Here is a 16,003-nt window from a genome sequence, read left to right as displayed (position 1 = left end):
GAGACATGGTTTCTGGAATATTATACATACCATGGGACACATATGGGTTAGGCTTAGCGTTTCAGCAAAGGATCCTCATAGTTTATGCTTTGCTTTCTATAGTTAGTAAAAGTATTGATTGAAAATCTTTGTAGTTACCGTCTTTCATCTGTATCATAGTATTTAAATATTCCAAAGTATGCTTCTTTTTAACCATAAAATGGAATGAAATATTTATTTCTAGGAATGTGATATACGTAATTTATGTAAATTTAAGTAAATTTTATTTATTTATTAAATTTCTACAATAAATTTAGGTACTGTAAATGTCTTTATAGCTCTGCTTGTAGGGTAATTTTGGTTTAAAATCTAACAATTAATGGATTGGATTTAGTCTTAATCACGTCTGGAGCAGATTAACTATTGAAAATAAAATAGTCACAATTGAATAGCTTCTCTGGATCTGTTTTAATGAAAAAAAAAAACAACAGAATAAAGCAGTGGCAAATCAGTTCTTTATTTTTGCCAAAGTACTATATAAATATGTCCATGAAATCACCAGGATTTTAGTTTGACTACAGGTGCACTGTCCCTCTGTGTACACTTTAAATATAATTAAACATGGGTGTAATTCATTGCAATTTTAAAATAATACATAATCATTAACAAAAATATGCATGCAAATGTCTACAATACTAAATTACTCAGATTGATTGCATGACAATTTTGAATTTTAGATGTGTTCTTCATAATTGTATTCTTGCATAGGTCCCAGTAATGCTCAGAATCCACCTTCTTCTGGAGCTTTGGGCCTACCTTCACCTTTACAAGGCCCACCACTTCAGCCACATCAAATGGCTTTGCCAACAAGTCCTCCTGTTTCTTCACCAAATAACTTGAATAGTCACTGCACTCCATCTTTACCTCCTTCAATGGCCAGGCAGGAGGGGTTCCCTGGTCCAAATCCATTGAGTACCAATTTGCCACAGCAATTTGCAGGTGAACCTCCAGGTCCTGGGTTTCCTTCTCAGTATGGTAAGTGTGGATGCCTATAGTACATTCTATTTCATTTATTTATTATTAAACTTCTACACTGTCCATCTCACCTAAGTGACATAAGATTAGCAGGCTGCAATTTCTGTTTTGAAGATAGAGAAGGGAGTAGCATCTAGTGAGAAATGAGAGAAGCATCTAATTTTGTAATTTCAAATAGACAAGGTTTAAATCTGTTTTTTTTCTGTCCACAATTTTTTTTTGCTGTACATGGCATAGTGAACAGAAATTGTCTTTATGTGACCTGTAGAGCTAACTCTAGACCTAACAAGTTGACTAGACTGCACTATAGATCAAACTTTCATTCTTACAAAACATTCTTATTGCTATTTTACTTGAGATGTGTTCCTCTTAACTTGGCCTCCTTGAAACATTGGGATCCATTATGAGTTTTGAATCCAGAGACAAAATGCTTAGTGGTACAAAATAGAATGTGATTTTTTTCACCCTTTTATAAGCCTAGCAGAAGAGAAACAAAAAATAGATATATGTATCCAAGGCCTAACTGGATCATCAAAGAATGTGTAGAACTGTTTAAATTGGGTCTGAGAGAAAGACGTGTTATCTGTAAATAATGTATGCTGTCTTTGAATGCCACCATTTACATGCATTATCAGTTACTGTATTTGAGCTTTTAAGTCTACGTAACCCACCTAGAGTTGCTCTTGCAAGATGAACTCCCATATAAATTGGTTAAAATAATAATTTTAATAATATTACAGTAGAAATAATTGTTAAGGAGATAGCAATTGGCCAGTTATCAGAATATTGCTGATCATACACTAAGAAAATGATCTTTGTTTGCTGGATTATCTAAATCAGATGTCCATAGGATGAATAGCTTACTGATAGGTAGCATGAGCCCAGTTATGACATGTTCAGCAAACGTATCTACACATTCACAAGCACACTGGAGAGAAAACAACTTTGAAACAGAAAATTCAATAGTCAGCAGGACTACCCTATGTGTTCATGTTTGGATAACATTTACTCCTCACCGTTTTTAAAGAAAAGAATAGAAATATTGGAAAGCATTTTATTTTACATCTGTTAAACCATTCTCTCCTTAGTTTTTCTCCATTTCCCATGAAATATTCCCAAGAGATCTTTATTTATAGACATCTTCCTTTATCCTTCCCCATCATATAAGACAGAAAATAGCTATGTCTTTTTTGAAGTATAGATTTTAAACAGGGAATAGTTTTTTAAATTCTTTTTTTAAAAAAAACAACTTTTAATAAAAATCAAAACAGATAGAAAACACAGATTATAAAACAAAGTTGTGAACATTGGTGAGATTATTACATTTTCCGTTTTTTTTTTACAGGAAATTATGGTCCTCCAGTGGCGGGGGCACAGCTGTCTTATCCAGGTGGCCTTCCCTCAGGTCCAGCACAATTAGCTGGACCACAGCAAAGAAAACTTGATCCAGATTCCATTCCAAGCCCAGTGAGTAAGAATTTCCTCCTTTTTGTTCCCTGGATGTGGCATGCAAGCTGTATCATGTCCGAAATCTTCTCAGCTTGAAATTTTTATAAGTACTTAGAGCTTAGGGGTATCAAACTGCTGGCCCATGGGCCAGATGTATCATAGCAAAACCATGCTCACCCCATTGCCGGCAATGGCAAAAAAGTCACGATATGTTGCAACATGTCACGTGACATTGCAAGTTTGACACCCCTGGCTTAGAGTAAAAACAAAATAGCTAAAAACAAAATTCCATATTATTTTGAATATTCTGCTCAACAAGCTCTTGTTTCCTTGTTTTTTTTTTTATCCTAGGATTACAGGTGTAATTTGAGTGCTGATACTTACTAACTGATCCACTATAGTTTAAAAAGCACAGGGGGTAATTTAATAAATAAATAATAATTCAAACAGGCAGACTACAAAAACATTGCTGTTTGGTATAATTCCCATTTACTTTCAGGACCTAAGAATGAAAAACAAAGTAGCTTTTGGTATCTCCCACTCACTTAAAATGTTCAAATGTTGTTTGAATTAATCTAGGCTCAGAGTAATTTTCTTGGTTTATTTCATTCTAAACTTGGAAATGTAATTATTATCCTTTTTTAAAAAAAAGAAAGTTTCAACTTACCTCTTTTAGCTTGTGTTAAACTTTTTTGTGTCATTTAACTGTTTGTTTCATTTTGTTATTGTAATTTTGTGATTAGCTGCAGAAAATCTGTAACATTGTTCATACTTTGTAAGGCTGAGGGGAACAACAAAAATTACTCTTGAATATATGCTTGCATGTTACTATCATGGGTGGAGGATGGGAAGGAGTTCAAATCAATTACTGTATTACAATGCTTAAAGACATTTCTGAAGTATAAGATTCTTCATTTTTTTTAAATGCCATTGTAAGGTTTCTTCCAAGCAGCATCAAAACCTATTGCTTTCTTGATCTATAAAAATGTGTCTTGATTTTTGAACTGTGATAACACGTCTGTAAACATTAATTTTAAAACAAATTAAAGTCTGCCTCCAATTCTTACATTGTTTATTTATTTTTATCCTTTAGATTCAAGTAATTGAAAATGATAAAGTTTCCAGAGGAAGTCAGACCTATGCTACCAATATCAGAGGTCAAGTCCCTCCTCTAGTTACAACAGATTGTCTGATCCAAGATCAAGGTAAATAGACAAAATCAGTGAACTTGAATTACAATTTGTATTGATTTGAATATTCATATTTAATTTATCTAATATTTGTTAAATTGATCTAAAAGTCAAAATGACAGGAGTGCATTGTATTAAAGTTTTTTTTTATCGGTGAACTCATGTAATTCTGCCACCCTGAAGTTAATGTAGCTTCTTCTGGAAATAACTTGTGTACTTGCATAGTAACTTGGTTAAAACTAAGCTTTAGTGGGAGAGAAATTCATTTTTTATATTCCGTTGGGGATTTAATATTTTTGCAACTGATTCCAAACCTTGGTACAAAACGTAATTTTTTTCTTGATTGCTTCTATTGTGGAAAGGAGATCTTGGGCAATTCTTCATCTCTATGAGTGTTCAAATCTTCTCTGTGGAACTGAAAAACATCCGTAGCTTATTGGGAGAAATTGTACCAAGCTTGGAAAGAAGGGGAAACCACACTGAAAAAAAATGAATTTTTACTTATGTAATTCTGAGTTTCACCCTGTTAGGATTTTTTTTTTTTTTTTTTTTTTGTAGAGAAGCACTAGAGATTTGAATGAAAGGAGCTGAGCCTAAGTGGATTTATCATTAGGTTGAATTTTGCATTCTTTGTGAAGGAATATTTATTTATTTTGCAATCTTTGTGAAGGAATATTTTCTGATTTTAAAGTCAAATTTATCTATTTTTATCATTTAACACTGTCACTATTTGGAATTATTCAGGTAATTGCAGTCCTCGTTATATTCGATGTACCTCTTATTGCTTTCCTTCAACTTCAGACCTAGCAAAACAGGCTCAAATTCCATTAGCTGCTATCATCAAGCCTTTTGCCAATATTCCAGTAAATGAAGTAAGTGAGAAAATACATTTGTTCATAAATTACAATTTTTGGTGATTTTGCATGTAGGGAATATGCATCTGTTTATAGAAAAGCATTGTTACAGTAATGAATCAATAAAATCAGTTGTCAAGTCCCGTGATTGTTCAATTATCATGGAGCATTCACAAGGAGATGGTGAAAATCTCATGAATTCTCCTATTATCACTGTGAAGTTAGTTCAATCCTATTCAGGATTTCATCCTATTGATTGTGTGAATAGAATCCTTTAATGTAAAGCTTTACATCTATAACTTTTATTTTATAATTTTTATATATATTTCAAGAACTGGATAAAACTGAGAGCTATCTTTTTGATTAAATCACTAAAGCAAAGGAGTGAATGTGCACAATAGTTACATTTTTTTATGCATAGCTCTTTGTATAATCTGATCAATTTAGCATGTACAGTTTAAATATCTGTTTTACCAACCATTAATTTTTTATTTAGCTGATTAATATTCAGCATGAATCTTACATATGTGAAATACTACAATACATTTATCATTTGTAGTAAAGCTTATATTTTTAAAATGGTATGGGAATTCTATATCTTTACTCCAAGATACAGAATTTTTAAGTTTTTTAAATTCCATTTTTAATATATTGGACAATGCATAAGTATTTAGGTAATTACAGATGTTCACAAAGATTTTGATGATATTTTGTTTTATTTATTCAATTTGAATGGATGCTCATCTTACCTAGGTGATTCTGGATGGCTCACAGCTATTAAAAACAACAATCAAATCAAGTTAAACATGTAAAAATCATCAATATCTGCATTGTACAAAAATAATCATGATCAATGGCAAAATCCATCATTGTATCTCACAATATTGTAGAAACTATAGAATGCTAGATCCCCAGGCACAGCTGCAGAGCCATATGTTTCTAAAGGCTGGGAGGGTTGGGGCCAATCTAAGGCCAAGGGCCTGATATCTTATATGAACACCAGGAAGAAAAGGCTCATTTCCCACTGTTTCATAGACAGGATCCATAACACGCTTCTCCTGATAATCTTGATGGGATAGGTAGATATAAATGGAGAAAGTGATCGCTCAAATAAATCAGTCTTACATCATTTAGAGCCATATATTATCAGCATCTTGAACTGAACCAGGAAGCATACTGACAGACAATGCAGCATGAGAACAAAGGTGTAATATGCACCATTAAAGAGTAATGCCAACACTGCCACATTTTATGCTATTTACAGCTTTTGGATGTTCACTAAAGTCAACACCATGTAGGGTGCATTACATTAATTCAAGAGTTGAGCAGGATATTAGTGACAATGAGCAGGGCCTCCTAATCCAGGAATGGGCACAATTGGCACACAACACAAAGTTGTGCAAAGGTTCTCCTGGCCACAGCAGCTATATGCTCTCTGAGGAGGAGTTGTGAGTCCAGGAAAACCCAGATTGCATATGCTATTCCATGAATTTCCATAGATTTTTTTGGCAGAAATCTTTCATATTCACATCCTTGTGAGTTTAGGTATATACATGCATAATCCAGAATTGGTCTAAACAATCATTTCACTGTTATGTGAAATTTATTCCAAAAGTTTATATATTTTGGGATTATTATGGAAGTAGTTACCACAATTTACAAAAGATAAATTCATTAAAAACTCGTAAGCATTGAGTAACAATTAAAACATCCTCACATTCAGAAGAAATGGAGAAGGAATATTTTACTGAAATATTAAGATTTTTGGTGTATACAAAAATCAGTGAATATGCTCTTTCTCTTAAAAACTAATGATAAATATTTGAGTATAGGTTGGAGCAGGCAAGCTAAACAAAAATAATTTTTAGCACAAGATGTTATGGCAACCATCAGAGCTGCCACATATAAAGATAGATAACTCTGTAGTTTGGAAAAATGTTGGTAAATATTTTGGCCCTAGGAAATGTCATCTATGATATTGCTTGTTTCCATCCAAGGATATAAAAGTCTAAGGACCCCTGATGTTTTTATAAGTGTATGAAGAAAAAAAATTCAGGAACAGATTAGTTCTGGATATTTTGGATAAGATTTTGTTCCAGATGTTATTTATGCAGATGACTTCAGTCTTTAGGAGGGCTATGCAGAAGATAACAAATTTAATCAACAGTCAGATTCAAGACAAGAGAGGCTTAATGGGACAACTCCACCCATAGTAAGGTCATCCAAAGGAACCTATTGAGGAAATACAGATGGAAAACCCAAGAGGGAAAAAGTTTGGTACCAAGCTTCAAGATCTATTTGCTGTGAAAAGGACTCTTATGTCTAAGAGTTCAGATATCTTGGGATCCCATAAATGGATGTGGAATGACTCCAGAACCAACCACAGTGGAACTTATTTTAGAAATTAACTTTCTCAAAATCTGTAGTTGAGCAAATATATTTTTGGGCTTGGAGCAGCACAAGGTTTATTTCATAAACTGTCAGAGGTCTTGTGTCTTTAAAATAAATTTCTTTTTAAAGAAGAATTTTTCAGGAGGATCAAACACCAACTGAAATCCTGGTGCTGACATTAGTAATGCCAGTGATATACTGTTGTGACTGCTGATGGCAGCAAGTATAAAAAAGGCAGAGTTTTGCTTCGAGATCATGAAGGAATGTTGACGCCAATAGTTCACAGTTTCAGAATAGTCAGAGATCCAGATATATAATATGCCCAAACTCTTAGAGAGTATGTTTAAGAAGAATCTCAGTCACTCAAGTCATAGTTGTCCCAAAGATGCTTTTTCATGAGGCAACTGGACTTTCTTGTTTTTCTTTGAAGATGTTTTGCTTCTCATCCAAGAAGCTTCTTCAGCTCTAACCAGATGGTAGGGAAAGGAAGGATTTATACTCCTTGCAGACAGCTGATCATTTGCATTCTTCTAGGAAGTTGTTGAGGCCATCTGTGTTGTCAGGGTCACCTGAGTGGTGCAAATAAGTGTGGAGCCTTAGAACTGTTGAAAGCACTGTATTATAGACTGGAGATAGATATCATATCCCCCCTTCTGTTGAGAGAAGGCTGTTCAGTTTTGACATAGATGGCCTTTTTGACCCCTCTTTCAAACCAGTGGTGCCCTCTGTCCAAAATGTGGACTTTTCTGTCTTCAAAATAGTGGCCTTTGTCTTTTAAATGCAGATGGACTGCTGAATCTGATGTCTTAGAGCAGGCATGTCAAACTCGCAACATCATGTGACGTCGCGCAACGTATTGGGCCAGTTTTGCCATTGCCGGCAATGGGGTGGGCACAGCTTCCATGTGACACATCTGGCCTGCAGGCTGACAGTTTGACACCCCTGTCTTAGAGAGTATATGAACATGTGAACAATTCTCAAAGTATCTTAATGGACTGGAATGGTAGCCACAATATACAGACCACACTTTCCAGGTAACATGCAGAAGTTTGGACTATGCAGTAATAAAATGTAGAGATGTATAATGATTAAAAACAACCTTCTCAATTAATACCATACAGGCAAAACATTCAACCTTAGAAGAGTAACTTTCAGACAGGCATCTGGTGGTCCTCAGAGTCCACCAAATGTTAGAATGGGAGTCTCCCTACATTAATTGCTCAGTGCCTGCTCAGCATCTTAGCTGCTTTTCTTCCTATTCATCACCAATCAGCTGGCTAAATCAGCCCTTATTTATTTATTCAGTACCGATCACAATTGTTAAATAAATGTGTTTTTTCTAAGAAACATTAAAAGGGCCTTTTTAATTAAATGGAATGATATGGAAGCATGCACAAGTAATTGTTATTTAATATAGTAATATTATTTGCTAGAAGGAAAAAAGAATTTCAATGCTTTTAAAGATCAACATGTAGGGTGGAGATGTTAGTTTAATTGGACAGTCCCACATTTGTTAAAGTTTTATTTAGCAATCTATGATTGTGGAAAGTTTGAAAAACACTGCTTTAGAAGAAGTGGAAAGGTACTAAGCATAAAAAATATTGTAGGCTTTACCATGTTTCTAATAGATTTCTTCAGTGTGTACACACATTTTTGCTTCTTATCCAGGACTATAAACAATGTTCAACTTTATACACATTAGTTGGCTGTCACATGCATACATCTTGCCTACCACATTCAATCTATTACTCTTTCTTTGAAGAGAGAAGATTTATGATATCACAGGGACTAACTCTCTATAGTAACAGAGTTGTTATTCCAGCTGAAATGCAACAAGAAGTACTAAAAAAAAAAATCATTTAGGCAGCTCCAAATGCACAGAATGGGAAAAAATATCACTTTTTGGCCATAGATGAGTCAAAATCTTGAACAGATTATAATGGGTTTTGTTTTTTCCCACAAAAATAACTTTCTCATCAGAAGAAAAATGTGATAATTACAACAGTGCCAGATAGAACCTGGAAGATAATTAGAGCGGATGTTTTTGATATAGGAGATTGTAATTATTTAGTTGTCATGGGCTGTATTTTCATGTATCTATAGATTGCAAGTATGAGCAGATTTAAAAACCAGAACGCTAGGCAATCAACAAAAATTAAAACAATGGAATTATAAAAATAAACATTTAAATGATAAGTGGATGAGACCATTCTGAGAGATGGAAGACATTTGTGCCAGTCCACAAGAACTTCTAGAGATGGGTTGTGAGATAAGCTAACCATCAGGCAAAAATTCCAAGATTGAGTGATACTTTTACTCCCTAGAACAGTTATTGTTCTCAATGAATTGTAGAACAGAATGACCTGAAACTCTACACACTGTAGAAACTAGTTTCTGTATATTATTTATTAAGTCAGAAGGCTGCTCAAATACTGTTAGGGATACTGACTGGGAATCTATACTGCAGCATTATAGAAGTCATTAATATTTATTTATTTATTTATTTATTTTGGTTACATACAATTTGTGTCTTAAACAAAGGAAAGTAAGAGCTGAGAAATAAAGGCTTCTACTAGAAAAAGCAGACTAAGTATTGGATGCAATTTATATATGTCACTGTAAATCAACTAAATGTTGATTAACTAGTAACCATAGGCAGTTTATAAAAAACAGGGAGTGATTGAAAAAAAAAAAGCTATCCATTATAGAATGTATTGTAGAGTCCTGGTAGCCAGTGAACACACATTTTCTGTATTGTTTGACTGCACTATTCAAGCCTTACCCTCTGATGCAATAAACCTCACGTGGGACAATGGCTTTAGGATACATGCATACCCTGGGAGAAATAAGTGAGCACTCTATTCCCCAAAACAGAAAGTTTCAAAGCAGTTATCATAATTGTTTGTTACTAGAACCCACTAAGAAAGAATTGCCACCAGGATAATGGCTGATTAGATTAAACATATTATACCAGGGGTCTTCAAACGTGGCCCTTTTATGACTTGTGGACTTCAACTCCCAGAATTCTTGAGCCAGGCATGCTGGCTGAGGAATTCTGGGAGTTGAAGTCCACAAATCATAAAAGGGCCAAGTTTGAAGACCCATGTATTATACCAACAGAGCCATGGAATAGTAATCAAAACTAAGTACTTTAGTACTTAGCAGCTGCTCTGATTCTCAATTGTGACATGTTCAAGGCAAAATGCAAATTACAGTTTTATTGTCCATACAAAGCAAACATAAGACAGTAGAATACACATTAAGAGATACATGTGATCTAACTGTCATCATTATAAAGTCATGCACCCAGGTATACAGAGAGTCTCCCCTGAATTGGGTAGAAATAATGTATAGAATTCTAGAGAGAAATTGAAGTTTATAACTTTATATTTCATTGTTTTATCCATGTCAATTTCTTGTCCATTTTGACAATTCAAGTTGTTTTTCTTTTCTGTGATTTGTGAGGAATATTCATAAGTCCCTTTCCCCTTTCCGCTCCCTTTTTCCCTTTCCTTTTCCCCTTTCCTTTCCTTTCCTTTCCTTTCTTTTCCGCAATATAATTGTTTGGCAGAATATATTTTTAGCAAACTATTGCTTTAGCAACAGATCATGGAAACAAAAGGCAACAGCTAACGTGTTTGTCCAAGCACTCTGCACATTGGTTTTGGGAATGTATAATAATGGCCAGGGTTGAATAAACTAGATGATCTTTGTTTAACATTTAATACTGCTTGTTATTATTATCTTGAATAGATGCTATCTTTTTATAGATATAGAAGTCTCCCTGTCTTATCCCTCTCTTTTTCATCTTTGCAGATGAAAGAAGAAATTAGGTTATTTCTATAGTAAATTAATTTTGTAATTCTCAAATAGTTCCTAAAAATTACTAATATTGATTGTAGAAAATTTAAGCAGATGTTTGGTTTTTAAAAACTTCTTTAAAAATATGGCTATAGTAAGAATACAGTTGTAGTTGGAGGTGTGCAACCACTTTTTAGCTTTAATTTTTTTTGAATGGGAACTGGCAGGGAACTGACAAGCTTCCCATTCAAAAATGAAAAGTTAAATACATGGAATAGAAACACATGATTTTAAATGGGTTATATTTGGTTCTAAATATGTTAGACAATGGGAGGTTTTTTTGTTTGCAAGATTTGGTTGGCAAGAATTAAGATTAATGAGACTTATAATAGTTAATTGAGAAGCATTTTGAGATAGTTTCTATGTAACTGGAAGTAGACAGATCACTGTTATTATGAGTCAGTTGATACAGTGAGGGATACCAGGCAAAAGGAGGCTCAATATTATGCTGTCAATTTCTACTTCCACTTGGTGGATCCTGTATCCTTTTTGTCAAGTTGCTGATGGCCTAAGTTGCAATGAGCCCTCGTTCCGAGGAATCGCTTGGGCTCCTAACGCAGCGAATGGATTACAATTAGGTGAGCTGAGAGAGGCTGAGGCAGGCCGAGGCCTAGTAAGGCCTCCAGGCTCTGAAAATTGGATCGGTGCCAAAAACTTTCTCCTGCTGCTGGGGCGGTCTGCTGAAGCCAAGGGACCTAGAAAAGGCTCCCTCCAGGCCTGATGAGCCTCGTCGCCCCTTGTGGAGCCCCCCAGTCAATTGGCAAGCTTACCCCTGCCTCTAAGGCCTCCAGGCTCTGGTTAGAAGAATGGAGCCTCTGATGCAGAGGAATAGCCCCTGGTAGGAGATTTCTCTTGCTTCTGGGAATCCAATTTTCAAGCTGATTGTGAAGCTGAAAGGCTCTCAAAGGGAGAAAGGGAAAGTTCCCCCCCCCCAAAGGGAGGTTTTGTCAGCCTGTCAGCCTGCTAGGCTACAGGTTGGGATGAAATAAAATAGGAATACACAGTCTTCTGCTCCAGGAGCGAAGAAAAAACGCGTCTTAGAGCAAAGAGACTAAGTCTAAAACTGGGGTGCAGTTGGCACAGAGGGGGCGGTACTAAATTTCAGACTTAGTCTAATTGGAGCAGATAGATTAAGACAACCCATCCATGGGTTCTCCATCCAATCATGCTGGAGAATGGGAGTTCACACACACATGTGCTCAGATGTTGCTACCCATGAGGAGATGCAAGACTGTAGTTTTCCTCAAGTTTGAGCACTGGAAACAACAAAATTAGCCATCTTACAACTCTGGCAAGCACTTTTAAAGGACGCTAACTGTCCAACAGAACTTAATTTGGATAGTCTGTATCAGGCATTTCATGGATCCAGATAGTTTGCTGTGGGGAATTTCCAAGTGACTTGGCAAGAAATTCTGTTGATTGCCTCGTAGCAACTGTCAACAGGCGAAAACTTGACTTCTCTCTATGGAAATGGAGCAGTATTCTGTTTTCTACTTGCCAAAATTCAGTAATTATAATCGTTATGAATTCAAGAACATGGCACAATGCAAATTTTGACTTTAAGGGACATGATGCAATTTTTTAAATAGCATTCATTGTGTTCATTGAAGCCTTTGATTTTCAAGAAATCATGACAATGCTGTTGTTTAATAAAAGAAAAACTTTCTCTTAATTATTTTATATACTGTATATACATTAAAATTTTAATTTAACTCTCACTGCTTCAATAGTTTGGCTTAAAAAGCCATTTTAATGAATTTCTATAAAACTTAAATTGATTCTGTGGAAGTGATACCTTTTTTAAAACCAGCAATTTTTAAGAAAATTGATTCTCTCCCCCCTGTTATGGCAGGATTGAGTATTTCACAAGTCTCACACAGTCCCTAGTATGTCTTGATGCTCCATTAAGTGTCATCTTGCCATGGAAATTTATAATGTGTATGAACTAACCATTTGTCTGAAATGGTATAGGGTCTCCTGCTTGAGCAGGATGTTGAACTAGAAAACCTCCAAGTTCTCTTCCAACTTTGTTATTCTGTTATATTAGAAATTGGCATTATTAATAAAAAATAATTGTATTTATATTTCCAGTGAGGGCAAAATATATTGCATCTGCTCTCTTTGGTTGGGCAGAAAATGCAGATTCATAACCTGTCACTGTCAGGTTCCCAATTGGAGCTTGGCAATAAATCACAGATTTTCCATCACTTCAGATTTAACTTGTCAGCTTCATGTGGATAAATCTTAATCAACTTCCATAAATCATATTGCTGTCCTCTTTTTACTAACAATGAACAAAGGAGAATATGATTGTAGAATTTTAAAGCTTTGTAATCTAAAAGTGGCATTAGAATGATTTTGAGAATGGATCAGTGAAGCATGTAAAACTTTCTCCTTTCTCCTCTTTTATTCTTGGAAATTCGCCAATATGGGGCATTCAACAGAAACTAAATATTTATTTTCCAGGGTTCACAAGAGCAGTTTATAAAAGAAGAAATGCCCAGATACATCAGATACTAGCTCTATGTATAGTCTTCTAAATGTCAGTAATCCAAATGTCAGTTCAATGCTAAGTGAAAGCTATGAAAGGCAGAAGATTAGCATGAAAAAAGCATTCTGCAGTCAATTATTTTCATGACCTTCTAGCAACAAAGTTAAAACTGCTGTTCTGATATTGTGGCAATTTACCATATGTTTTGCAGATTAGCAATTTACCATATGTTTTGCAGATTAGTTTGTTATTTTTTTTTCCAGTTCCTTTGTTCTAATTGCTTCTGCTCCCTCACATTTTGGTGATCCATTGTCGAGTAGAGACTTTAGATTACCATGATGGGTTCTGATTTCATATTTGTGTTTATATCATTGGTTAATCCTGACTACTGACCTTCCCTTGATAAACAGCACCACCCTACTTCCATATAACAATCAACACTTCAAAGCTAAGGAAAGTCATTGGTATTCTAATTTGAGCACACCCTGCTTAGTTACCACAGTTATTAGAATGGGTGGGACTCTGAATATGTCATGCTTTAGCTGCAGGAGACTGGAACTAGAACTAGTATTGAAATTAACAAATCCCTTTAAAATGTCATGGAAAGTGAAGGATAATTGTTGAAAATGAACTTTATTATTTATTTATTACATTTCTATGTTGCCTATCTTCTCTACAAGATGACACCTGAACTTGTGTAAATGTGCTGTAAGCAATTTGTAGAATTCTTTGGCCATCTTTCATGATTTGCAGAGAGGAGATCTAAAAAAGACTAAAATGGGCAATGTAGGCTTTTAGAATTTTAGAGGTCAGATAATCCATGCAAGGCTGGGCTTTTATTTTTAAGTATAGATTAAGGTTAATTGTGGTTATGTTTTAGTTTATCTGTTTCATGCCACAAATATTGTTAACTAAATTGCCAATGCCAAAATAATTCTTGGTCATAGAATATACTGTGCATTAGCACAGTGATAGAGACCAGCCTTGTAATGTAAGAGTATTGCTATTGACTACAACCAAGTAAAGCAGCCATTAATTACTTAAGTCTATTATTTGGCTCTATAATATAGAACCTGCTGAATTCAGAATTTGAATTTGGATATTTTATTTTAAAAATCTTAAAAAATAATGCCTTGTTTATCTATCATCTATCTGTCTGTCTATTATCTATCTAATTTTTATGCTGCGCATCCCCTTGCTGACTTTGGGTGGATTACACATTTAGGCAGACTACTATGATTGGCCCACTGCTGAAAGTGATTGTCAATACATTCACATTCACAGGTGTATTTTGTTCCTCTAGTATTAATCTGAGTTAATAGTTAATGTCTTGATTGATTTGACTTTGATGTGTGGCATTAGGAGAACCTGCTTTTTCTACCTTTCTGATTTTATGATATGTCAGTAAATATCGTGCTCCTTGACAACTGCAAATGTGTTGACTACCCTGGCTTGTACCTTGTTACCTGTTGAATGATATAAATGCAGAGAGCGAACATATACTACACTAGGTAGAAATTTATTTAACAGTATATAACATTATCACTGGTCTTAATGCACACACACACACACATACACACATACATATAGATACATATTGTGCATGTCATATGTATTGTATATAATACGCATATATATTATATTATGCTACATATAGTACCTGATTCCTGATACAATTTTCACAAATCTCATTTGATTTACTTAATACATATCACACTAATAGGATATTTATTCTGTTTATTCAACAACTGCAAAGTTACAGTAGAGAAGATATCTTAAATTCCAATAATCTACTAACATAACTATCAAAAGAATGATATTTGATAAATAATGCATCTAAAATCAGCTCAGTTCCTGCTCTGCCAAGAGTCAAACACTACTTTTTCACCCCAGAGTTAACAAAATATTTGGTTCCACTAGATCATTATAATGTGTCAACGTTTTAAACGATACACTAAATAACTTCATGAAACACCAACATCACCCACACTTTCTCTCTAACAACGGTCTAGAGAAATCACAACATGGCCAATAGAAAATCTGGGATAACAACATTATATATCATAGCATTTAATTGCTAGTTGCTTTGTAAGTATTTTTGGTCAACATTAGGAACAAATTTGAATTAATTGATATTCATTCTGAATGTGTTTTTCAGTTATTAACCTTAGTACATTATTTTATTATAAGACAAAGGAATAACATTTGTTTGGTCTTTCTCAGTCTCACTGGATTTATATTTTAGCATTTACTGCAATTGTTCTGGTTCTGCAGTCAGCACAAATCTGTTGCTTATTATGAGTATTTTATCTCTTTGAGGCAGACTGACCTCTACAGATAGCATGGAGCACAAAGAAGATTTTGCTCAGCTGACTCATTGTCTTTTCTAATTGTAGGCAATTATAGATGAAATAATACTCGAATGAACTTTTCAGTTTTATTTTTGATAAATGGAATAAAATATTGCATATAATCTAATGTTAGATCAGGTAAATAAAAAACAAGATCTGTGTTGTTTTTATTTTGAAATGAATAAATATGTTTAGAAAATGAATGACCATAAATATAAATAAGTGATATTGCTGGAAAAATGATAGTAAACAATGCTAATTTAAAATTATAGAGGAATTAGAAAAAAAAATAGAAAGGAATGACATTTAGGCTATAAGAATTTTCTCTAACAACCATGGTAACATTTTTGAAGAATGTGGATTTGATATGAATAGGAGAATACCAGAGAAAGAAGTGTGCAT

General features: G+C 34.3%; 1 protein-coding gene across 2 annotated transcripts in view; it reads left to right on the top strand.

The window, feature by feature from the left end:
• SEC24D (SEC24 homolog D, COPII coat complex component) overlaps positions 1 to 16,003 on the top strand; it is a 73,045-nt gene that overhangs the window by 17,124 nt on the left and 39,918 nt on the right. For both annotated transcript variants that reach the window (XM_039325553.1, XM_039325552.1), the window contains 4 exons: positions 748 to 1,014; positions 2,360 to 2,481; positions 3,557 to 3,668; positions 4,398 to 4,525. In XM_039325553.1, coding sequence (XP_039181487.1) covers positions 748 to 1,014; positions 2,360 to 2,481; positions 3,557 to 3,668; positions 4,398 to 4,525 — 629 coding nt within the window. The remainder of the gene's footprint in view (positions 1 to 747; positions 1,015 to 2,359; positions 2,482 to 3,556; positions 3,669 to 4,397; positions 4,526 to 16,003) is intronic.

The sequence above is a fragment of the Crotalus tigris genome, unplaced genomic scaffold (genome assembly GCF_016545835.1).
Source record: "Crotalus tigris isolate CLP2741 ecotype Arizona unplaced genomic scaffold, ASM1654583v1 scf7180000024338.4412243, whole genome shotgun sequence".
Lineage (NCBI taxonomy): Eukaryota > Metazoa > Chordata > Lepidosauria > Squamata > Viperidae > Crotalus > Crotalus tigris.
The sequence above is the reverse complement of the archived record's forward strand: the minus strand, read 5'-3'. Positions and strand labels throughout refer to the sequence as shown.